This window comes from Sitophilus oryzae, unplaced genomic scaffold (assembly GCF_002938485.1).
Source record: "Sitophilus oryzae breed Bouriz unplaced genomic scaffold, Soryzae_2.0 scaffold_1576_pilon_pilon, whole genome shotgun sequence".
Taxonomy (NCBI): domain Eukaryota; kingdom Metazoa; phylum Arthropoda; class Insecta; order Coleoptera; family Curculionidae; genus Sitophilus; species Sitophilus oryzae.
Genome location: NW_022146254.1, coordinates 754,549 through 779,948, shown reverse-complemented (window position 1 = coordinate 779,948; position 25,400 = coordinate 754,549). Strand labels below are relative to the sequence as shown.

At 31.8% G+C, this 25,400-nt stretch overlaps 4 protein-coding genes across 7 annotated transcripts in view; 3 read left to right on the top strand and 1 right to left on the bottom strand.

Annotated features, from left to right (window-relative positions):
• The window catches only part of LOC115879121 (matrix metalloproteinase-2-like), a 245,013-nt gene extending 238,204 nt beyond the window's left edge, over positions 1-6,809 (top strand). Inside the window, exons 9-12 of one of the 2 annotated variants that reach the window (XM_030895778.1) lie at positions 46-257; positions 3,236-3,540; positions 5,224-5,327; positions 5,389-6,809. In XM_030895778.1, coding sequence (XP_030751638.1) covers positions 46-257; positions 3,236-3,540; positions 5,224-5,327; positions 5,389-5,633 — 866 coding nt within the window. In that variant the 3' untranslated portion in view covers positions 5,634-6,809. The remainder of the gene's footprint in view (positions 1-45; positions 258-3,235; positions 3,541-5,223; positions 5,328-5,388) is intronic. The other variant, XM_030895779.1, reaches the window with a different exon arrangement.
• Positions 6,810-6,869: 60 nt separating this feature from the next.
• On the bottom strand, positions 6,870-8,522 carry LOC115879120 (glucose-induced degradation protein 4 homolog). Its single transcript, XM_030895777.1, has 4 exons — positions 8,242-8,522; positions 7,760-7,927; positions 7,473-7,705; positions 6,870-7,378 (listed from the first exon to the last, which is right to left on the bottom strand). The coding sequence occupies exons 1-4, from the start codon at positions 8,386-8,388 to the stop codon at positions 7,315-7,317; spliced, it is 612 nt and encodes a 203-aa protein (XP_030751637.1). The 5' UTR covers positions 8,389-8,522; the 3' UTR covers positions 6,870-7,314.
• A 777-nt stretch (positions 8,523-9,299) lies between these two features.
• Positions 9,300-18,502, top strand: LOC115879337 (keratin-associated protein 21-1-like). Of its 2 annotated transcripts, none has more exons than XM_030896113.1 (4): positions 9,300-9,418; positions 12,217-12,383; positions 15,839-16,176; positions 18,219-18,502. In XM_030896113.1, exons 1-4 carry the CDS (start codon positions 9,407-9,409, stop codon positions 18,311-18,313), a joined length of 612 nt encoding a protein of 203 aa, XP_030751973.1. In that variant the 5' UTR covers positions 9,300-9,406; the 3' UTR covers positions 18,314-18,502. The 2 variants fall into 2 exon arrangements, with proteins under 2 accessions (XP_030751973.1, XP_030751972.1); XM_030896112.1 differs by lacking the exon at positions 9,300-9,418 and adding an exon at positions 11,312-11,583.
• Positions 18,503-22,719: 4,217 nt separating this feature from the next.
• LOC115879145 (glycine-rich protein DOT1-like) overlaps positions 22,720-25,400 on the top strand; it is a 32,264-nt gene continuing 29,583 nt past the window's right edge. For both annotated transcript variants that reach the window (XM_030895816.1, XM_030895817.1), the window contains exon 1: positions 22,720-22,834. In XM_030895816.1, coding sequence (XP_030751676.1) covers positions 22,823-22,834 — 12 coding nt within the window. In that variant the 5' untranslated portion in view covers positions 22,720-22,822. The remainder of the gene's footprint in view (positions 22,835-25,400) is intronic.

The window sequence follows — 25,400 nt, the reverse complement described above, 5'->3', positions numbered from 1 at the left end:
TAGGATACCTAATCTGTGGTATTAATAAGTTATTTTTCCTTGCAGGTCAAGATTATCCCTTAGTAACGAAACGGCCATACACCAAAACTGTAAAACCGCATCACAGGAACCAGCCTCACGTCACTCACATACCCACAGAAAGGACCACACGTTATGTTCCTAAAGAATATCCAGGAGAGCCACCTCCAGATACTTGCGATACTAGTTACGATGCCATTGCAGTAATAAGGAAAGAACTGTTCATCTTTAAAGACAGAGTATGTATTACCTGTATATTTTTATTATTATTTGTATAAGTATTCATTGAGAGATTGATTTAATGTAGAACATGGCTGTTGACTTGTGATATATTCTAATTCCATTATCAAATAAAAGATCGTTAAAGTACAAGTAGCAAATGTTCATAATAAAGGCCATATTTGCTATCAGTTTGTATCACAACAAGATGATTTTCTGTACCATTTTTATTAGAAGTTCTAGTAATATCTGACTGGGGTATACTCTGAACAATAACAGGTATATTATGGGGCCGGTCATGTTATAAACATTATATATGTCACTGCAATATTACCACATTTCGAGTTGGTGAGCGTGGCTATTTGGAGGGTGATATTCATTGGTAAATCCTAGGTTTAGCGCGTTTATCCTAGGTTTTACCGCATTTCGGACATTTACAGTAACATATATACATACATACTGCCATTACTCGCTGACGAGTATTTGACACGCATCAGAAGATGGTCACGCAAGGCGTTTTCTATCATGAGCTTTTCTGTGACTGAAAAGCATGAGCTTTTCTGTGACTGAAAAGCCCGATACGTGATGTTATCTGTCTACCGCACTCCGGTCATTCAAAATTCTCATTGCTTTGTTGCCTCTTTACTTTTTGGTTGTCGCTGTTAACTGAGTTTACAATTCTTCTCCACTCCGTTCTATTGTGAGCTGCTTCTTCCCATTCATTCTGCATGTTAATAACAGATTTCAGTGAAAAAAAAATCCCCACCATCAAATCATTAACCATAAAACGCAAATGTCAGACCAAGATGTATTTACCGTGTCATTTTTAAAAGTACCTTCGTAGTTGTAATACTAGGGTCCACATTTCTGGCCTTGGATGCCGATTTTCGTGTGTACGATTGTACGGCCAACACGCTTAGTAAAATAAGGTGTACTCAATAGACAGAAGAGCAAGTATTTTTCCATTTTTGTATGTACGAAGAGTACGGTCAACACGCAGCATGCTTAGCGGTGACTGGTGCCTTTCATTCTACGCCGTCAAAAGCTATGGAAACCCTACTCGACTTACCTCCTCTTCAAATTCTTTTGGAGAGAGAGGCGAGATGGGCTACATATAGGTTTCTAAATATGGCACGAGAGAGCCAAGGAACAATCATGTTCATACAAAACCGACTAGTAGATGAACTACAATCGGATGAGATTCTGGGAATGGTCTCGGATCTCACACCACCAATCCAACTCTTGACGCGCACCTACAACGTCCTGTTTCCGAATAGGGACGAATGGGATAAGCCGAGAAACGGCTTATTACTTGCGGAAATGTGTTGGTACACGGACGGATCCAAAAACGATAAAGGATCTGGCGCAGGAATTTACTGCAGCAGTCCAAAGACTGAGATCTACCACAGTCTTGGAAAACACACCACAATTTTCCAAGCTGAGCTATATGCGATTGAAACCTGTGTGCAACTGCTGGTAGAACAGCAATACACCGGGAAAACAATAAGCATATTTTCGGATAGTCAAGTCGCGTTGAAAGCACTTGAGGCAACGAAAAGCACGTCCAGGACGTTGTAAGAAACTACTCAATATATTAGGAGATGAGAACAAAGTGTCGCTAAAATGGATACCGGGACATGTCGGCCTAGAGGGAAATGAACGTGCTGATTCCCTCGCCAAAACTGGTGCAGGCTCGCCATTCGTGGGCCCAGAACCGACACTTAGCGTACCAAAAAATCTCGCAAGAGACAGGCTCTGTGAATGGGTTAGGGGTGCGACGTTTCGGGACTGGTATGACAGTCCCGGAATGGAACATGCCAAGACAATCCTAGCAGGGCCATCCAAACGTAGAACAGATGAACTCCTAAAGGCTGGTAGGAACGGAGCGCGTACGCTTACTGCAGTATACACGGGCCACTGCCGGCTGAGATCACACCTACAGAGGATGGGACTGGTGGAAGACGCCGAATGCCGACTCTGTATGGAAGATGACGAAACAATGAAGCACGTTATATGTACCTGCCCCGCTGGGGGCAGGACCAGGTTTGAGGTGTTTGGCAAACCCACGCTAGACCTATCAGACCTAGAAGACATATCACTCTCGGACATAACGGCCTATGTTAAAAGGCTGGGTCTTGAGGGTGAATATTAATGCTCTTTTTCTATTAAGGAGCTTGTAGAAACTGAGCCACAATAGGCCCTCGCGGCCGCAGTTACTCGCGGCCTCAGTTACCACTCTTAGTCAAATACAATACAATACGGTCAACACGCTTAGTAAAATAAGATGCACTGAATAAAGACAGAAGAGCAAGTATTTTCCCAAGCGCATTTCCCAATTCTAGCATCTAGCAAGTGGTTACGCAATAAATACTTCGCATTTTTGTTCTCTCCGACTTACTAGATTACCATAGCGATTCACTCCTATATATTTAAACACCGACCCAAGGTTTCGCTTGCCAGGATTGTATATGACTATTAGACGCATATTTTAAAGGCTACTTATACTGTAAACATATTTTATTCCCATAAACACCACGAGATATAAAGTATATTCCTAATCCATAAGAAACGACAAACATGTTTCAGACAAATAAAATCTCCAGCATCAGACAATAGCTATGGTGACTTAAATATGCACTCAGAAACAATTCCATTTACAGTTTCATTTTCTTTTCAAGAAATTGCAACTAATTGTCAAATAATATCTGAAAAATCACACCACAAAAACAACGTTTACCAATAGACACTAAAAAATTTTAAAACATTTTAGTATCGGATATTTTTCTGTAAATAAAATATTTATAAAATATTTCAACGTAACTTAGAAACTAGAAAGTATCTCTATAAGTTTAAAAAGTGCAAGTGATAGTGCACTGTACACACAGTAACACTGTAGTAATTACTAATAACCCAACGTTCTAATCTTTGATACAACACACAGACTAAATATGTTATCTGTGATACTAGTAAGCATATTAAATATGTTTCTTTGTTACAGTATTTCTGGAGAATAGGTGATAATGGACTTGTAGAGAAAAACTATCCTGCCGAAATAACCCGTCTATGGAAAGACTTTCCCAAAAACCTCACCCACATTGATGCTGTATATGAACGTCCTGATGGCCATATCGCTTTCTTCATTGGAGATAAATATTATCTGTTTGCTGGATTGCGGGTAGTTCCTGGTTATCCCAAGCCTATTACTGACCTAGGTTTACCTGTCAGCTTAAAGAAAATTGATGGGGCCATGGTATGGGGCCATAATGGGCAGACTTATTTTTACAGTGGCGACATGTATTGGAGGTGAGATATTTGCTTTTTTTAATTACAAATAACTAGTAACAAACGCCTTTCTAGTAGTTATGATTTATAAGTGTTCAATTTTACGTCACTGCAAAGAAATACCTAATTTTTTTATACAGGGTGGTCCGAACTGTATTCCGGAAACTTCGGCAGCATATTCAACAGATAAAAATAAGTAAAATAGTTCGCATAAATGTACATCCTAAAATGCTTAGTTTCGGAGATACAGGGTGTAGAAGTTTCATTTTTATTTCGATTTTTTCCAAAAAATTTCTGAAGTACCGTCAATATTTGGACGAAAATTGGTGTCTGGGAGTTTTTTGACATGAGAAATTTGATTTTGCTGTCAATATGACTCCTACTTGTAGAGGGCACCACCTACATATTTTCTAACTGGATTGAAGAGTAATAGATAACTTTTCGTCCCTACCTGTATAAAACTACTTTGTAAAAAATATACATTTACGACATTTTTTGCGTAAAAAATCACGAAAATGTATATTTTTTCATTTAGTACTTTTATACAGGTACGGACGAAAAGTTATTAAACTCTTCAAAACCTTTGAATAAGAAGACTAGGGAAGGACTGATCATTCTGATTGGTCCTGGTCCGGTCGTAGCTCACGTCGTATTGTCGGTAAGCAAAATCCCTGTCCAAAAATTTTGACGATCAGCGCCATCACCCGTCATAATTGGGAAACTTTTGCTGGAACCATTTTGAATATTTCTTATATAAAAAACTCCCAGACACCAAATTTCCATAGTGATGTAACTTCGGAAATTATTTGGAAAAAAATCGAAATAAAAATGAAACTTTTACACCCCGTAACTCCGAAACTAAGCATTTTAAAACATACTTCTATACAAACTTTTTTACTTATTTTTATCTGCAGAATATACTGACGAAGTTTCCGTAATACGGTTCGGACCACCCTGTATATTCCTTTTTGAATCCAAATTCTGTATAAAACAAATTTAGTATCGCATGTACCGTATGATCGAAAAAAAATCTGCGTCAAAGACGGCTGGGAAATGACAATCGATAATAATTTTGGCGAAGTCTAAACTAAAAATTGACATAAAACCGTCATAAAACTTGTACAAAAAATAACACTAATTATAGAAAGATTAAAACAAGTTTTTTTCAGGAATATGGACGTTTCCAGACACATTTCCCAAAAATATTTTAACTACACCCAGTGGCGGATACAGAGGGGGGCCCATGGGGCCAGGGTCCCCCCCCCCCTAAAGTCTCTAAATTGGGTTAAATATTAGGCTTTTGGGTTAAAAATGGCGTCCTAAAAAGCATATTCTACATGATTTTTTATTTGGCCCCCCCCCTAAAATAAATTCCTGTATCCGCCCTGCACTACACCATCTAAAAATTATTTTTGCTCAATATAAATATAAATTATAGCCATCTTAAGGCCAGCGCAGTAAGCACCATTAAAGAATAAAAAAAGTATGGCCCAAGTAATGACGTCTAGGGCTTGACCTCATCAAAATTATCATCGGTCATTTCCCAGCCGTCCTTACCGCTGTTTTTCAACCGTATGGTAGTTAATTAAGAAAAAACAACTATGGAATAATAAATTATATAAGTGCCTCCATTCATATCTCTTGTTTGTTTTTTTTTTCATGAAAAAATAAAGTGGAATAATTTTTAAAATATATTTTTTATAGATTCGATGAAAGTGTACAAAAAGTCGAACTGGACTATCCAAGAAACATGGCAATGTGGAACGGAGTCGGTACTGATATAGATGCCGTGTTCCAATGGAAAGATGGTAAACACTGTCATATTAATTATTTAATTCATTAAAATAATTAATTGCTGTAAACTTTTAGGTCGGACTTACTTCTTCAAAGGCAAAGGTTTTTGGAAATTCAACGATCAACGAATGAGCGTGGAACACGTAGAACAAAAACCTTCGGGGCCATTTTGGATGGGTTGCAAGCAAAACTATGAAGAAAATGGTTTAAATCAAAAGTTACCATATGTAAATCTAGCTAGCAGATCACACAAGACAGATCTCAAACTCTGGTTGATAATACTGTTTTCAATGGGAAATCTAATTTTAAAAATTGTCTGATAAGAATCATCTACACTTTGGTTGAGAAGGCTGATTATAAACTAGCTGATATAGACAAATTTTATAAAAGACTTATATGTTTATTACTATTAAACCAAAACCTTTCTCAACTGTGAATATATAGAGACAAGATTACTAAATTTATAATTTTTACATGCACATTGTGATAAATGTCGACAAGTTGCTTCAAATATTACATAATGGAAATATTTCATACGCATTGCGCGTTTTAAAGCTTTTTGTACAGTACTTTTTTAATAAATATTAGGCCTTCAGTGCAATATAAGTATTTTTCCAGAGGCGATTTTTATATGTCTCAAAAAAAGGACTGCAAAAATATATTTTTCTTTACTCAAGGTATAGATTGATACTGGTATTTATTTTTCAATATAATCCATTGTATACCTTGATCCTATTAAGAATTAATTTTAAGACTGACGTTTAAAAAATTTTAACGTAAACTGTCTCTCGCACTGCCTCCTCATACATTTTTTGCATCAAAAATTTGTGATAAAAGTATCATACATTAACTAAACACACATTAACTAAGTTCATACTTGATTCTTTAGTCTATATTAATAAAATTTAGATATAATTGTTTTATTAATTTTATATTATTGTTTATAAATTTCTGTGATATTTTATACTCCTTATAATAACCACATTTAATTTTTGTTAAAAAATACAAAGGAATTTTTACATATACTTTTATAATGCCACAGTCACACATCTTTTTAATTTTAAGTAGGCCCATTAGGACTTATCTTTCAGTAAGAGTAAAGTAGTGTATAATATATTGTTCAGTCATAATACTTTAAATACTATCCAATTATTTTGTATGAGAACGTTTTAGTTCTCAAATTATTAGTAATATAATATTGTAATAGACATTAGAAAACTTGGAGAAATTTCAGGTCTATCAATGTCTTCAAAATATTTTTGCTATTACTAAAAACTATTATAAAAATTGATACTTCATTACCATAATAAATTTTGAAAACATTGATAGCTCTAATATTCTCTTCTAACTGATTACTATATGAAACTACATTGATTGTAACAAATATGACCAAGCAATGTATTCCATCATCATCAGTCAGAAAATAACACATCTATGTAAATAGAATAGAATAAACAAAATTAAAAATTTGATATTTATATATATTTTAAATAAGAAGAAATTTTAGTACATATTTATTTGTTTTAATTATTCCCTATGAAAAGAAATACCATATAAAATTCATAAAAACTTTATTTTATATATTTTTGATAAAGAAAAAAATCAGTTAAAAACAATAATTCAAAAATATATCTAACAAGATTTTATACATAAATATACAAAAAAAAATAATTACATTATTTTGTCAGGAGTTTTTTTCAAAAACTCGAATCAGTTAAGTTAAAAAAATATTTAAATCAGTCCTTTGGAAGAAACTTAAGTATCACCATTTTAATGTAAATTTTGGTCTTTTATCCAAATTAAAGCATGTTTTTTTTTAAACTAAATCTAACATGAGATTTGATAAAATACTGTTATTCCAAACAAATGCAAGACATTTTTTACATTTCAGAAGAGTTTAAAGACAAATTACTATGTGTTGAATAAAAGTTAAAACAGCACTGTTATTGCATATATACTGTACATTCTCTTTTACTTATATTTATAGCTTCCTTAAAAACTTTACCTAAATTCATAGATTTGTATTGAGTTCTCAGGCACATGGGTTAAGTTTAAAGATTGATACCTAAAAATATCCAAACAGTCTTAAGTACAAATTCTAATTAATTAATTTATAAAGCGTTAAATAAATAACTTAATTATAATGATTCGGGCCTTACCATTCTGAACTTCGATGGTAATAATATCCTTCAATTGTAGCTTTCGATTTTTGAAAGCAAATATAATAAAAGCCAGCAAAACTGGCTCCACTAATATCTTTAATAGTATGATCGGGAACTAAAAAATGTTCCTTCCACCTCATAAACACATAGTCAGTGTCTGTGAGTTGATTATAGTCAAATGTATCAGTATTAAATGTTTTAACATATTGACTAAACTGTGAGAATTTACTCTATAAAAAACCATTATATGCTTTGGTACGATATAATAAAAGTTTCCTACTTACCCAGTGTTTTCTGTCTACTCCCTCATCGGCATCCCACTTTCTCGTTAAAAATGAATACTTTTTACTAATTATCTCGCCATCAAAAAACGTCGTTAACTTCGGAAATTCTTCTGTTAAGCCATTTATTTGTAAGTATCCACAAAGATATGAATTTTCTTCATCGACATGCTAGAAAAAAACAAGAACAATGTATATTTTAACTTGGATCAGTTGCAGTGTAAATAAAGGGTTGGAAAAAAAACCATCTAACCTCAATTTAAAGATTTACCGCCAAAATATGTTGAAGAATAAATGTATAAATTGTATATTTAATACGTAGTCCCTCAAATTTGCCAAAATGTAGCATAACTTTCTATTTTTAGATGCTAATCTCAAATCAAAACTGAAAGCCCTAACCTATATTTATTCGGAAATATGATTTTACAAAAAATGCCCTATATCAGTAATACCTATAGCTAGTTATAACACAAATATATAATTACCTGTAAAACTACTTCAACTTCATAAGAATTTCCTTTACTCTTTTGAAATCCTTGGAATCTCGAGCCATTATAGAGCAAACTCTTTGTTATTCCGGGTTGCTTAGAATTCGCTGGCGGTGGTAAAGTGGGGTCCACTTTAACGGGCATACTTCAGGAACTTTCGATCCTACTTTTAAATGTTTTTTGGACAAACTATCCCGAAAAAATTGTTTCTCGTTAAAGAGAAAACTAGGATGACAAACAAAACTATCTAAAATGGCGCTTTTGCCAGTGGTAACATCGAGAACCTCCATGTCAATGTCAAAAAGACAGTGCCGTATGAGCATATTTAGAGAATTTAAATGAAGTTAAATAAGAGTTAAATCAATTATAAATCAGAATTAAGACAATTTTACAATTTATTACGGTGCCTTCTCTTAAAAGATTTCTGTATTTTTCACTAATATGCTTTTTAGGCATTTTTCTTAGTACGAAATAAATGCAAAAAATTCTAACGAGTTACCACTGGTGTAAACGTTCAAAAAACGTTGGAAAATCACCGAAGTTACATAAAAAACAGAGAGATTTTCAATATACCTAGCTTTCTCTTTCATGAATGCAAAGCGGAATGAGAAAATAATAATTATGATAATAAATATTTCAAAACTGTAGGCAACCAGTAACTCTTAGCAGTGTTTTAAGAGTTGCCGTTATATAAAACCCATATTAAAATAATAATTCAAAAGCTGTACTGAACAGCGGATTCAAATAATAATTATTGATAATAAATAATTAAATATAAGGTATATTTAATAGATATTTTATACTTATATATAGAAAGTGAATTAAAATTTTAGTATAAATATTATGAAAATATGATAGAACCTTGTAAAAAAAGAAAATAAGCGGCAAACATTGCGCGTTTCCGCTGTAAAATTAAATAATACATGGATATGTTTACTAAAAGTAAACTTTTGTAATGTTTATGTCCGAGTTACATGGGCAAAAACCTTTACGATGGAAGCCGATCCATTGGCAAGTACTTTTAAACTAAAAAGATTATTTAAATGTACCGAAAGCGCAAGTGGGAGAAGGCGACACAAGGTTAAGATAGAGCTTTATCTTATATAAAAACCAAACGCGAACTTCTAAAGCATTAGTACCGAAGTTCTTGTGATTTGCTAAAATGCACATCTCTGTAAGTAAATGATTTTTACATTTAGTGCCTAATGGGTTTACAAAATTAAGTTCATGAAGACTTTTTTAATTTATAATTTTTTAATTGATTGACATTTTTTAATAATTATTTTTATTATTATTTACTATGATAAATAAAAAAATAAATAAAATGAAAGTGAAAATGTATGAATGAAAGATCCAAAAAATAAATTATAATTTAAATGTGTTTGTAATTTGAAATAATACATCCATATATTAATTATTATTAACTATATTAAAGATTTACAAAATTTTGTTTTTAAGTAAGTAACTGCATTGAAAAATCAAATCATTAAATAAAAAAATGTGACAATTAAATAATTATTGCATTAATAATGGTAAAAAAATATTTGTTTGAAATTTTTCAGAAATGTATTTATTTTGTTTTATTAAAACTGTATTCGATATTTAATAAATTTTTCTGTTAGAATAAAATTGATTTAATTTAAATAAACTGTTATTTGTAATGTAATAATTATACAGGGCGAGTCTTAAATAAGTGCAAATATTTTAGGGGTAGTATATTTCAACCCGAGAAACACGATTATGAAGTTTTTTTGGTTAGTTTTCGAAAAAAAAACTTGAAAATTTGAAATTTTTTAAAAAGGATTTTTTTATTTGGGGTTAAAACACTTTATGTCTTGATAGTATATGGCATCATAGGTAGTAGATTAAGTTTACAAAAAATAAAATCCAGAAAAGATCAAATGGTTCTCAAAATTTAAGCAAAAAATATTTAAGTAAAATAACTCGGTTATTTTGGATATATTATTAAAAAAACGGTAAAGAAAAAATATTTTAAAGTTTCTGTTATCGAGATCTACCAGCCCTGAAAATATTTGCACTTATTTAAGACTCACCCTGTATATTTATCTAAACAAAAAATAGATAATCAAAGAAATTTCTGATTTTCCGAAAAAACAATGTACCAGTTTATCAAAAACAGTCAAAAAATAGTCTATAAATAAACACATTTTAATTAATGTCAATAAATATTAGAGAAATACACTATAGCCATTTTTCGAGCTTTTAGAATAAAGTATTATATTTAATAACTTCAGTTGACTAAAAAAGAAAATAACCAAAATTAAAATTTTTTGGTAATACCGTACTTACAACATATCTATCTATTTAAATATGTATGCCGCATCCATAATATTATTATATTAGACATTTTTCTAGGTAAATTAAAAAAAAAATTATAAAACATAATTGTCTATGACATGATAAATCTTATTAATGTAATTGGTAAAATAATTATTAATTTAATTATCACCGACTAATGAGTCTCAAAGTTTAAGGTGCTTGCTGTGTTTAATTTTTTGTAATAAAATAATTTAATTTTTTAAAGCTGATCTAATAAATTAGCATTTACCCACGTTGAAAATAAAGTAAACTCATAAATTTATATGTCATTAAAACCACAATATCGGAGGTATGTTGCAAAAAAGTATCTAACTAAAGGCATATTTATTTGATAGTTTCTGAAATATCACCACTATTGAATAAATTAAATCATGTTTTCCCCTCTTTAGTTCTTGATGTATTTAATAGTTTTTTTCTTAATCTTGAAATATTATTTAAATATCGCAAATATGATGAAAGCTAATTAGAAATTTTTATTGATATAAATAACTTAATAAGCTGTGAATTTGGACCAGAATTTTTTATATATTATCAGAAATTAATATAATAAAGAATTACAAAAGTAAAGATATATAAACTAAAAAATAATAATTTAAACTAGATTTTTTTTGTTTAATTAAACACCTTTCTTTTGTTAAACCATTGTTTTTTTACGTAACTCTTACGCGATGGCCTATTGTAATTTTATGCAAGTACATGAAAATTCAATTAAAAAGAAAGGTGTATTTCCCGTAAGTGCTAAAACAAAATCTAGATTACTAGTAGTCGCCATGTAATGTCCCTTACAACTCGAGTAATTCAGTATTCTCCAAAAAAAAATATAAGTAGTGCTAATCTCATGTTAAATCATCACCAGATGCTTGTGATACACTGCCTTTAAGTATTGTATTGTATTGTATATACCTATCTGGCTGTGCAGATACCTATCTGCTGTGATAAAATAACTTATGTATATATGACACATATAATTTTACACATCGAATGTCAACGATTTTCGTGGTAGGTAAATTGATGCCATTTATTTTTTAAGATTATTCCTTATTCATAAAGTTTTTATTGCCAATTTTAATCAGTTTCCTGAAAACCTTTCTATAAAAAAAAACATAACAACTGACTGATGAACAATTAATATATAACCACCTATAGTAAAGCCGCATACTTACCAGACGCTGATGCGGTTTGTCGATGCGTTTCGTCAATGCATCGATTTGATGCGCCAATGTCCATGAACAAAATGGACAAATTTCAACAAACTAAAAAAGTCTATCAAGGAACCGCATCATACTCACTATGTGTGCATAGACGCATAGAGTGTCACTATGTGTTAATTCGAACACTAAAGTCGAGAAATTTAAAATATTTGTTTTCTTAATAATTCAAATAATTTTCTTAAGCATTTGCCTTAATTTCTTAGAAAATATACTTATACTTACTATAAATATACTTATACTTATACTTTCGACCATGAACCTCATCCATTCAAATAATTATTCATTATAATTATTTAACTAAAAGTGTGCCCAACATGCATTTAATTTATTTTTCATCTAAAATATTATATTTCTTGTTATAGGAAATGCTATGTATATAATATTGTTTCTATAATACTAACTGTATTGTTAATATCTTTAGATATTCATCGTAGTCACAGCCCTTTGCACATCAGCATATGCTGGTGGATATGGGTTACTAGGGGGTAGTCTTGGTAGTCAATATGGTTCCAGTTATGGGGGTGGATACTACTCTGGAGGTGGTAATTACTACACAAGGCCTTATTATAGTCAAGGCGGATACTCCAGGTAAGAATAGAGATTTATAGTATACCTACATACGTTACTTAAATTCTTATACATCATACTCTATCTATAAGTTATCTCTGAATGTGGTATACAATGATTCGGTATTGAATCTAAAAGTTTCACAAAATATAATAGTCAGTGGAAATCCGAAATTCTATTTTCTATCCCGAACTTACTTAAAGAGTGTGTAGTATAATAATTATTAGAAGACGACTCCATTAATTTGCATTTAGGATTTATCTAAAAAGAATAAGAAAAGTAAAAAACGTTGTTTAGTTTTCTAATTCTGTTTACTTTTCTAAAATGTTTACTTTTCTAATTCTCTAATACTAATTTATAACTGATCATTAAAATAAAGAATATAATGTATATACATGTAGGCTATGTAAAAAAAAACGTTCTATCCACTTTTTTTTACTTAAGTGTTTGGATCTATACCCAAACTATTCTGTGTATAATTCAAAAACTACGGAGAAATAATATTGTTCTATAGGAGCTGTAGAAAATTCCCATACCTAGTTCTGATATCTATTAAAAGCATTCTGTTTGGTTGCTCGTACAATGGGCCAAACAAGGTATCTGTTAAGAATTTAATTTTTACGTATTGTATTTTTAAAAGTAGGTATGTAAGTTTGTAAGTATTGTCCTTTTTTGTAAGTATACTAAAAAGAAGATGATCAATTATATTTTAAATTCGATTTAAAAAAAAAGATTGTTATTAGTACTTCATTAATCTGACGTGATGCTCTAAATTTATATGTGATATTCAGACCAACACATTGGAAAATACAGAGAAAATATCTGTGCTCTGCGATTGAAATTTTTATGAATTTTGTGATGTTCTTGGAGAACATTGGTATTATAATAATATTCGCATTAATATTCAGCGCCCGTACAGGATCGTTTAAAGTCAAATTGTATTTTTTTTATTTTCAAAATAAAATAATAAATTTTAAGAAAATAACGCAAACTATATTTTTTGGAAAACCTCAAGGTTGGAATTTGCGAATAAATTAAGAAGGACATTTTTTGACAATTCTAACAATAAAATACGTCTATGTCCATTTATAAGGGTTTTCTCCTTTTTCTAGCTGCTCCCAGGGTATTCCAGTTAGAATTTTCTTTGGGATTTATATAAGATGTTGCGTTTTGTATCCATATTTCCTATAATCTGCGACTCATGGGAGGGTAGTAATTCTTTCATTTTTATAACTTTATATTGTTAAGACAAATGAAATAGAATTAAAATTGTTATAGATTTACTATGCTCACAGCTAGGCAGCTCTTTTTAAAGATACCCCCATAAGATATGTTAATAAAAACTTTGTTTTTTTTTGATACAATATTCCTATTCCAATTTAAAATTCCTCATTTTCAAAATGTCCTACTTACGTTCACGTCATTAGGTAAAAATATATCACATATAATATCAGGTCATATTGCATTATGGCAAAAATATATTAAAATAATTTTCGACAAAAATCTCCGGAATTAAGGACGCAAAATTAATTTTGCAACCGTCAGATTACTAATTGAAAAGTTTGTTATAATATATATGTTATGGTTAAAATCCGATGACCGGTTAATGTCGACATTAACACGTTAATGTTTGGGTTAGGTTATGTTTCTGGTTGTTTTGTTGTATGTTATTCTCGAGATTAACCGGGTAACGTCGACATTAACCGGACATCGGACCTTAACCGTAACATATATACCTACTTCAAGACTTCAAGATACCTTCATTATTTTATTGAAATTAATTTATCCAGGAACTAAAATTTGACCTTTCATAAAATTGTATTCAGTTCCTTTTGCAAATAATCACATGTTATTACATATAATTAAACTTATGTAATTAGTTGTTTTAATACATCGTTATTACACTTAATAAGAATGTTATTATTTAACTGTATCTATATTCTAAAATCTCTAATGATTGAAAGCATCTACTTATTTTTCTTTTTTTTTCCGAAAGAAAAATCTGTCCGACATTACACTAACAGTCTCTTTGTTTCCAGCCTTATATTTTCACCGAATATTCCATCTTATTATCTTAGTTTTTTTTCTCATAATTATTTTTCGTTAAATACTTTTATTTAGCTTTATTTTTTTGGAAGTTCATTCTTATTTTCTTTGATAGAAAATTTAGATATGGTAAAAGAATGTTGCTATACATAACACGCATTTTTTTTTGCCGACATTGTGATCTGACAGGAACTGAGTTTAAACCAATTTTAGTTGTCTTCGTCTTCAGTTTCTTTCCCGCATGGCTTGTTTTTATTTATCTTTTTCCTTTTATAATAAAGGGTGATCTTGCAAAATAAAGCATTATTATTATAATTGTATTTTCATGGTATAGTCTGCGTAACTCACTCATCGGCTCGATGTACTTCCTTTACATATTTTGTTCATTTACCCCAATGCTGGTTTCTGCTAAAGCAGAAAACTTGATGACAAATTAGCGTGTTCATTAGTCTAGCTGAACAATATCGAGCTTGTTACATTGGGATTTATAGTAGAAAAAGCTTATATAAGTCCCAGTAGATATTGCAGCTATCGTTCTCGACCACATAATCAATTGCACTTGGAGACGAGTGTTTCACCTATTGTCTCAAATGATAATAGAAGCATAGAATTAGAATTTAGAATGAGTGGGAGGGGAGTTAATCACTGCGACCTTCTATTGTGTCCCCCTTTCTTGAGTTATAACTCATCATACAGTCCCAGGGCTTTTTAGGCTTTTATTTCCCAGAGATTTTACATGGGGTAGTTCTCCATCTCCAATATTAGTCGTACGTTCATGGCACGAATGGTTGTCGTCTCGGCGCACTAAGTGATGAGGTGTTCTGATGTTTCCCCATTATCCCCATTTTCCCAACAGAATCTGCATTCGTCGTTTCTTCTTAGTTTCAATCTACTGAGGTGTTCATTGAGGAGACAGTGTCCTGTTAAAAACCCCGTGACAATCCGATTATTGTTCTTACTTAAATCCAGGAAGATCTTTGGTTTTTCTTGGTCATAAGCCCTCAGAAACATCTTAGAGTGTCTTAGACCGTTGCAAGATTCCTACTTCAGGTTGCGGATGGAGTTTTCCAAGTTCTTGAGTTCCGCCTTTAGTTGGTTATCGCTTGGGAAGCAGAACGGTTCTGGTCGATTTAATGGAGTGTTCGCTCATTTTCTAGCTAGATCATTTGCTTTTTCATTGCCTTCTATCCCTTGGTGAGCAAGCACCCAGAGTAGGAGGACTTGGTTTACTTTGCCTAATTAATAGAAGCATAAGAGCTACACTATATTGCTGATAATAAAGGCATAGTAAACTGACTGCAGTACATATACACGTGATTCTACTATTACATCATCCTGATACGCCCAATAAGAATAAATTCATTGCTGTTTTTTTTTAATAATAAAGTTATTAACCCTTATTCATTTATTTAATCTTTTTATTATGTTAGCGGTTACTATCCAGGAGGAGGTGGATACTATGGAAACTCTTTAGGACAAAGTGGAATCTATGGTATAGGGTTTGGAAGCGGCCTTGGAGGCGGCTACGGCGGTGGTTATGGTGGCGGATTAGGGTATGGAGGCGGTTATGGAAGTGGAATAGGAAGCGGATATGGTAGCAGTTATGGAGGTTCCTATGGAAGTGGCTTAGGATACGGTAGCGGTGGATATGGAGGCACCAATTACTTAGGTGGCTATGGGGGAGGCGGTTATGGTGGAGGGTATGGAGTAGGCTACGGAAGTGGATATGGAAGCGGGTACAGCGGTTATAAACCAGGATACGGAGGAGGTAAAATACTCTAAACTAAACAATTTAATATTTTTAATCTGTGAACTATTGTAGGAGAAAAAAATTCGGCAACTTTATATTATATAGCGTTATATACAGGGTGGGTCTTAAATGAGTGCAAATGTTTGTAAGAAATATAATTTCTCTTTACCGCTATTCAAATAACTCAAAAATAATCCAGTTATTTTACTTTGAAAATTTTCACTAAAAATATTTTTTTTGCTTAAATTTTTAGAACTACTGGATCTTTTCTGGGTTTTATTTCTGGTAAATTTAATCTACTACCTATGTTGCCATATTTTCAAGAAATTATGGTTTTTAACTAAATCTAAAAAAAATAAAAAATACCAAATTTATAAAATGCGATAAAAACCCCATTACCATGTTTCTGGGGTCGAAATATACTACCCCTAAAAATATTAGCATTTATTTAAGACTCTATACCCCTGTAAAATTATACTTGCGTATAATACGCAATTATAATAACAACGGAAAATATTATTGCTTTTTGTAATAAACCCTACAATTATAGAAAACGCTGCATTTTTTGTCTAAAACGGTACTAGGCATCAAGTTGTAGCTTTTATTCCTTCTTCTAGTATTATAGTTCTAAATATGGCGGAATTATAAATCCTCAAAACCTTTTTGAGGATTTATAATTTTATAATTTGAACGAAAATTTGGCTATTCGAATTCCAAACCAAACACTTGAGTGATCGTGAAACAATCGGTTTGTCGACACAGTCTCCTCATATCCCGTTTGTCAATGTACAAGATGACAATTTGTAAAGTAGCTAGCGGGAACATTCTTTTATACAATACATATTAACAAGAATATCTCAAAAACATATCGAGGGATTAGAAGGAAACCTCTTACGTCTCACTTAAGAGGTAGCCACCTCCACTTTTTTTAAAACGAACCAACCTGGTGTGGTACACCGTTGAAAAGCTCGTTCTTTTTTACTACGCTCTTAATTATAACATACTCTTAAACCGCACGGTTAGTTGATGAAATATTAGTGTTTAACAATAAGCAACATATTTTCAAAACTCACTTACAGTTTTTACCTCAGTGAGACAACTAGGGGTGTCTCACTGAGGTAAAAAATGTACATGTATTGCCAAAATATCCCTTTACTGCCAAGCAACTGCCAAAGACTGCCTATGACTGCCATGTAATTATTATAGGCGCCTGCCGTAAGACTGCCAATGATTGCCATTAATTTTGGCGTTCTGTTAGAAAAAAAATTCTATAAAAGTATTTAAATTCCGATCAGAAAAACAAATGTCCCTCCCAATAAATCGATATGTATTTAATATCTTCCCTTTAGTCTCTTTGCCTAAAAGAAACGATTCATCGTCATCGTCGGTGAAATGTGATAAACTGCTAACTCCATTAATCCTAATTTTAGAGGAGAGAAAAGAAACGGTACTAGCAAGTATATTCATGCGTTAATATGATAAAGGGATAACAATAATATTTGTTGGGGAACAATCAAACTCAACATTTCCTTAAAAATTTTACGTTAAAAACGATGTATTAAACGTATTATTTACTTAAAATCAAAAATGGAGTTGGCAGGTTTCACTGACGTCATACTTTTCAATAAGTAGCCCTCTATAATGTTACAAGTCATAACTGATATGTAATATTCTTATATTAAGATCGGTTATCTTGAAAACTACATTTTGAAAATATGAATCACTTAAAAAAACTATTTTCTGCTAAAAACTACTGAATTGGGAATCCACAAACACCAATTTAGACGCCGAAGAAAAAAATCTCATAAAATAATGATGTCTAATAACTCCACCACACAGACATAGGTATTTTATAGACAAAGGGATAGACTTGCTGGAGAAAGAATTATAATTTAATTAATTGCTTTATTGAAAACGTCGAGAGCGTTATATAATTAATTTCATGGCAAAACAGTGCATTATATCCAGTGAGGCGTAGATAATTCAAATTCGTCGAAAAACCTTTTATTTCCATCGTCATATGTGAATCATTTAACGCTTTATATTGTTTTTCTTTATAGGATATTACTCAAGTGGATATGATGGATACAGAACGACGAATACTCTAGGAAAGCCATACGGTTACAGGGGGTATGGCTACTCAAGTTACAAATGAGAGAAACAACGAGGAAGATGCACCATTGAATAAAATGTGATGTTAGATTTAAGAAACTCCCTGTACGAATTAAATTGTATTTATTTGTTAAGCTGCCTACTTTAGAATTGCGACAATAATACAAAAATCAAGAACAAATACTTAATAAGTGTAATTAATTCTAATGTTATAATAAAAAGATCTGTTAAATATAATGCTATTTTTTTAACAACCCCAAAATTATATATTTTTGACAGAATCTAATAAAATAATTAATAGAATTTTTCTGATCCTATCCACAAGTTTTTAAGTGGTTTATCAGCACAATTTAGGTTGAAACTTTGGTGTTAAAATGACAGAATTTAACTCGATTGTCAGATAATCAGATAATATAAAATTTAATGACAATACACCAAATCACTTTTTTTCTATACTTATCACTTTACCGTTAGCGTCATCAGCAGAATATAAACATTGTGTGTGCACTATATGCGCATATTTGAAGTGAAACTTCTTCTTATTTCTGTCTGTCTGTCTGTCTGTCTGTCCGTCAGCCCGTCTGTCCGTCAGCCCGTCTGTCCGTCAGCCCGTCTGTCCGTCAGCCCGTCTGTCCGTCAGCCCGTCTGTCCACCTAAGGACTCCATTCGGGTATCTCTATCCACGTACCGAATTTGGTTCTAATCGACCCATAATTAAGAAAAATCCTGATGATTTCGTCCATTTAGAGATATCGGTTTGAAACGTCCAGGGGGTCATCCTGTAGCACGTCCCCAATTATGCCGAAATCGACCCACATTTTTCTTCAATATCAAATCCTTCTATTTAGTATTCCCAGTACTGGCTCTGGACCAAGATATGATGTCGATGATCCTTGCTTAGCTAGCTCATCGGCTTTTTCGTTGCCGTGGATGCCGCTGTGGCCCGGCATCCAGAATAATTTAATTCTGTTCCTTCGTGCCAGACCTCCCAGTTCACCTAGGCATTCCCAGATGAGTCTCGACGATACCTTTGGGCTCATTATGTACAGCAATGGTATTAGAACAATATCTACTATATCAATTTCAAATTCAAATTTTATTAGACCCCATTAAGTTTTACAGATTAATAATTATTCTTAATATGTGTGTCTAAAGGGATCGCACCGCGATTAAAAAAACGATACAAAGACACGAAGTGCCAGAGTGGTGCGACCCCAAAAACAAAATAGAAATAAATTAAATTATAAAAATAAACAGAAATTAGATAAAAAAAAAGTGAAAATATAATTTTATCAGGGATGAGCGGAGATAAGCAAAGAGGCATAAAGAAACAGTGTAAAAACCGGAACAGCAGTCAATGACGGGCATATCAGAAAAACAAGAACCTCACAAATCAGTCAAAGAAATTATAATTTTTACGAATTAAGTAAATGATTTTTAATTTGTTTTCTATAATCTGTAAAGGATTGAAATTTAAATTTATTAGAAATATTATTCCACAAATGTGGCGCTATGAAACTGAAAGATTTTTGGAAGTTGGCAGTTTGGTGTTGAGGAATTTTAAAATAATGCACTTGCCTAGTCGAATGATCATGATCAACGTAGTGAAATAATGAGAACAAATAGGGAGGCTGCTCTGTAGTTAAAATTCAGTATGAATAAGATGATCATCTTCCAAATGATGGTTATGCTTATACAGGGTGTCCCAGAAATAACTGCAAATATTTTAAGGGGTGGTAGATCTCGATAAAAGAAACATATTTTCTCTTTATCGTTTTTCAAATAAGTCCAAAATAACGGAGTTATTTTACTTTGAAAATTTCCAAAAAAAATGATTTTTTGCTAAAATTTTGAAAACCACTGGATATTTTCAGGATTTTCTTTCTTGTAAATTTAATCTAATACCTATGTTGCCATATTATCAAGAAATTATGTTTTTTAACTAAAAACTAAAAAAAATTCCAAAAAATTTTTCAAAAAATTTCGAATTTTCAAAATTTTTTTTCGCGAAAAAAAACTCATAGGCGTGTTTCTGGGGTTGAAATATACTACCAGTTAAAATATTCGCACTTATTTCTGGGACACCCTGTATACAGTGTGTCAATTTTAAAACTTCCCACCCATAATATCTTTCTTGCAGTTAAAAATATGAAAAATCGGAAAGACACGTCAATTTTATTAGTAAGGGGGACACTTTAAATTAATATTTTTGGTCTTTTTCTTTCAACCCCTAGGAGGGGTAGATGTCACCTTTACAATCCTAAATGGGAATGGGGGTCAAGTGGCACATAGTTTTAAAGGGCGTTTAATTCTCTTTTCAGTGGTATCCTACTTTATTGCTTTTTATCCAGAGGTTTCCGAATAATCGCGTTTCAAAGTTGCAGAAACAATTAAACGTGCCTGCATTGAGATTTTGGTTTTCAGGTTAGTGTTTACACAAAAGTTATTGCAATGGATCTCCTGTAGTACAAATGATTAGAAGGTTAGGTTAAACTACTTACGCCCTATCTTATAAGTTGTTCAAAAAGTTGTCCATTTTCCTGTAAACAGTAATAAAGTCTGTTTTCAAACATCTCCATAACATTTCGGAAAACTTCACCGGGAATTGACTGGCATTCTGCTGTAATTTAAGATCATCAATATCAGTAGATTGTGTTTTATAAACAATAGATTTAAGATGTCTCCCCAAAAATACAAAAGTCTAAGTGGTCTTGAAAGCCATTCAATTGGTCTCCTTCTGCCAATCCATGTACCCGAAAATCTCTCGTTTAACCACTGTCGGACCGCAAAAAAATAATGAGCTATAGCACCGTCCTGCTGGAATGTCAACAAATCCTCTGATCCTGTGAAACTGATTAGAGGTTGCCACTCATTCGAATTTGAGAAAGGAAACGTTAATGTTTATAATGATTTCTGTTTATTAGTATTTCGAATTTCGACCCCCTAGAACAATGTAATGGCTACGTCCTTGTTACCACCTAATCTTCTAGTCATTTGTACTACAAGGAGATCTACTGCAATAATTTTTGTGTAATCACTAGCCTGAAAACCAAAACCTCAATGCAGGCATGTTTAATTGTTTCTGCAACTTTGAAACGCGATTATTCGGAAATATCTGGATAAAAAGCAATAAAGTAGGATATCACTGAAAAGAGAATTAAATGCCCTTTAAAACGATGTACCACTTGACCTCCATTCCCATTTAAGATTGCGAGGGTGACATCTACCCCTGCTAAGGGGTTGAAAGAAAAAGGCCAAAAATATTCATTTAAAGTGTCCCCCTTACTAATAAAATTGACGTGTTTTTCCGATTTTTCATATTTTTAACTGCGAGAAAGATATTAAAGGTGGGAAGTTTTAAAATTGACGCACTGTATGTATTTTGTGGTTACCCTCTACATAATTTTCAGCTCATCTATCCAAATAGTATCACTTTTATTACTAAACTGGGAATAACAATTGGATAAATGATTATTTAATTATTTTCAAGATTACCCTCTGTTACACCAATGAAACTTAATGCATCTAAATAATTTCGTTTTAAAACAGAGAATAATTACATAATATTAAAAACTACATGCCTAAATTCATAAAAAACTATGAATAGATATCATTACAACGAGATATTAAAAAACTATTTAATGAGGTCAGTTTTCCATATAAAGAAAAATTTGAAACAGAAAACGAATAAAATATTATTTGCAATATGGTTCAATAAAAGATTTCATAACGATAGGCCTAAAAAAGTCTTTGTCGTGGGATGCATTCGCAAATTAGGTTTTGAGGCATATAGTTCAAACGTAGGCCTTAAAAAATTGATGAATCACAATGAACAATAATTATAATAATTAGTATAGGTATCAAACAAATCAATATACACTCTTTACCTTTCTAAGGAACTTATAATTTAAATGATATTTCAAAATAAAACATTATACAGCCAGTAAAGAAGTTACTTATAGAAAATCAAATTGGTTAGTTTCATAGGAGTATTACTATGAAAGGTGTTATTCTTTTCTGAAACAGTCAAATTACAACAAACAAGCGAATACTAATAAGTGAGTCATATAAAACTAACAAAACTAGGTGAAGCATTTATAATAACATATTTATAGTTATTTATGTAGAGACAATGGTCAACTTTATAAAAATACATTAAATGGCTTCTTAAAAAACACTATATACTTTCAAGCTGCACCCATATTCTTTGTTAATAGATCAAATATAATAATAAGTATATCGTCAAAAAGAAAATTAAGGTCAAGCTATGGGACTGTCTTCAAAAGAGCGCGCCATAATATCGCACGCGTTTTTCAAAAACCCCAATGACATAATGCCTTATGTAAGAAAGTTTTGCAACACTCTCTCTTTCTTGGGGCGCCGAAGAAATCCCACGTTGTACGATCTTAAAAACAAGAATAATCTTATTAAGTCAGCGATGGCATTCATTTTCAACCGAGATTTCAATAATGCAAATACGTTAGGTACGGTTCTTTTTAATTTCCTTGTTTTGAATTTTCCTTAGTTTTTAGTGAGTGATAAACCAAAGAAAATGATACTAAATGTAAGTATATAGAAGTATTAATTGCTTATAGGTCATAAAATATTTCTGTATTGTTGCTAAAATAGATGTAACTGAAATAGTCCTGGAAATATTTGCTGAGACTTTGCTGAGAAAGGCGTATACGATAACTATTTTTTTACGTATAATACATGAATTTAGAATTTCCTACGAATATGGTGTTTTGGGTTAAAATTTCTCTTTTCCCTCTGGACCTCAAAATTTTCCACGAATCGGGAAATTTTCCACGAGTTGGCATTACTGATTCTACCATAAACCACCTATTATCTGTGTTTTAATGAGTCCTAGATGATAGAAATATTGGATTTTAAAAGTAGCAACTTTTATGAACAAATTCAAATAATTTTTCCATCCAAAACAAAGTTAATAACAATACACGAATAATATAATAATGTAACAATGGATTTTTTACTAACAGAAAAGGTATGACAAAAGCAATAATTAGCAATTTTCCACAGATAATAAAGAATCAAAATTCAGTATTATGCATAAACAATAAATAAATAAAGCAAATACTTGAAACAAATAAATAATAATAATAGGTAGAAATATTTAATTAAATCTAATTAATTCATAGGTGTGCTTTGTGAATCATTTTAGATGCATTAAATTATAAAATAAAATAGTTTGTTACATTTTAGTGTCTCACGAATAGTGAGTAATATTGAGGGAGATATATATTACATAGTAGATTATATAAAATAAACTTTATATCTTTATTTTCATACCTACCTTGAATAATAATATATTTGGTTATGCCACGTACTATAAATAATACTTAAAGAAATAGTTGAGCACTAATAAAAACCTCTATAAAAAATAACCTCTACAATTATTTTTGAATGCATCAATCATGGTGTACTTCAAAAAGAATTTATTTCTCCCTAAAAGCTGTGAAAATATAATCTATAAATTTAAATATTGTCTAAAGCCATTACTAAAGCCTGATTTTCCTGCAAAACAATTAAAAGACTTAATAGAAATCGAATATACTAATTTTACATTGCATGTCAAAACTCAAACTGCAAAAATACTATGTAATTTACGCCAATACAGCAAATGAAACGGTCTACTAAACATATAATCAACTAGCTAACGCTGTATTGTTTGATAAATTATCTAAACCTTATGCGACATAAAATTAATTTGGAAAATCCAAAACGAGTAATTTGAAAGCAATAGGTATTTTGAAAGTTAGTTCAGAGGACTTAATTATAAATAGGAAAATTATAAATATAAGTAGCCCCCCCCTCTAAAATAAAATCGAGAGAACGAGAAAATTAAGTAACTATATTAAAAAAATTACAGAAAATACACTCACACAGACAGATGTATTAAAATGATCATTAGGTTTATCTCAAAAATATGTAAAAAGTGCCATAGGAAATAATAATTGATAAACATAGCATAAGACAACTAAAAAATATGTCACTACTGGACTAAAAGACAATATGAAACAAAATTTCACAATAAAATCAACATCACTAATGCCGTAGAATCACTGGAAGATCTATTTGATAAGGTGTTGAGTGATGGGCTAAACTTCCGGTCAAAAAAAATATATAACCTATTTTCTATTGCGACATCCTCAGTGGCGAATTAAGACATATTTGCGCCCTAGGCTAATAAAAATATGGCGCCCATACCCCCCCCAATTTTATTCTTAAACAATCTATTGTTATTGAGGAGTATAGCTGAATATTTAATTTTTCACTACTTACTTAGAATGGGCCTGCATTTAATTCGTGTGGATTAGCTCAGTGGCGGACTAAGGATATTTCTGACCCGGGCCGGGGCGGACTTTATGTGGAGACCCGTACAACCTCACAAAGACGCCGCGCCGGCGGTCTTTTTTGTTTGCGGCACTTTGTCGATAAATATCAAAGGATTATCGCGACAATGGCAATTTCTGCTCCAATTATTTTTCTTCGGCTCCCCAGGCTATAGCCTAGTTAGCCTATTGAGTAATCCGCCTCTGGACATCCTGAAGTCTTATTTATCCTAGAGATGCATAAAGCAAATGTTCGTATTTCGTATTAATTTTACGAAAACAGTAAACATTCGCCAATGTACCTCACCTCAATAGCCTTTCGATTTGTCAATACAACTAAAATGCCAAGATATGGTAGAACATGCATTTCAAATTTCAAACAATAAAGAGGTGTTCTGGATTTAATATTTTTAACAAAATGTAACAGAAAGAAAATCCTTGCCAAACCTATACCGGGTGCTTCTCAAAAGTGGCCCACCCCAACTTTTTTATTTTTACAGATAAAAGAACGAGATTTGGTACATAATATGTTAGTATAAGACATAAATCCGGATTGACTGATGCATTCAAATGTTTTCGGTCACTTCCTGTTTCATCAGAAATTACTACAATTTTTGATTTTTAAATGACACCCTCGGAATTCATAATTTATTTACTGTTTAGATAGAAAATTGCACTCTGAATAAATTGACCCTTTCGCATATGGTTGATATCATGTTTATATGAAATTGTAACATGCCGTTCATAACGACAATTTCCACCCTCGTTCCATTTGGA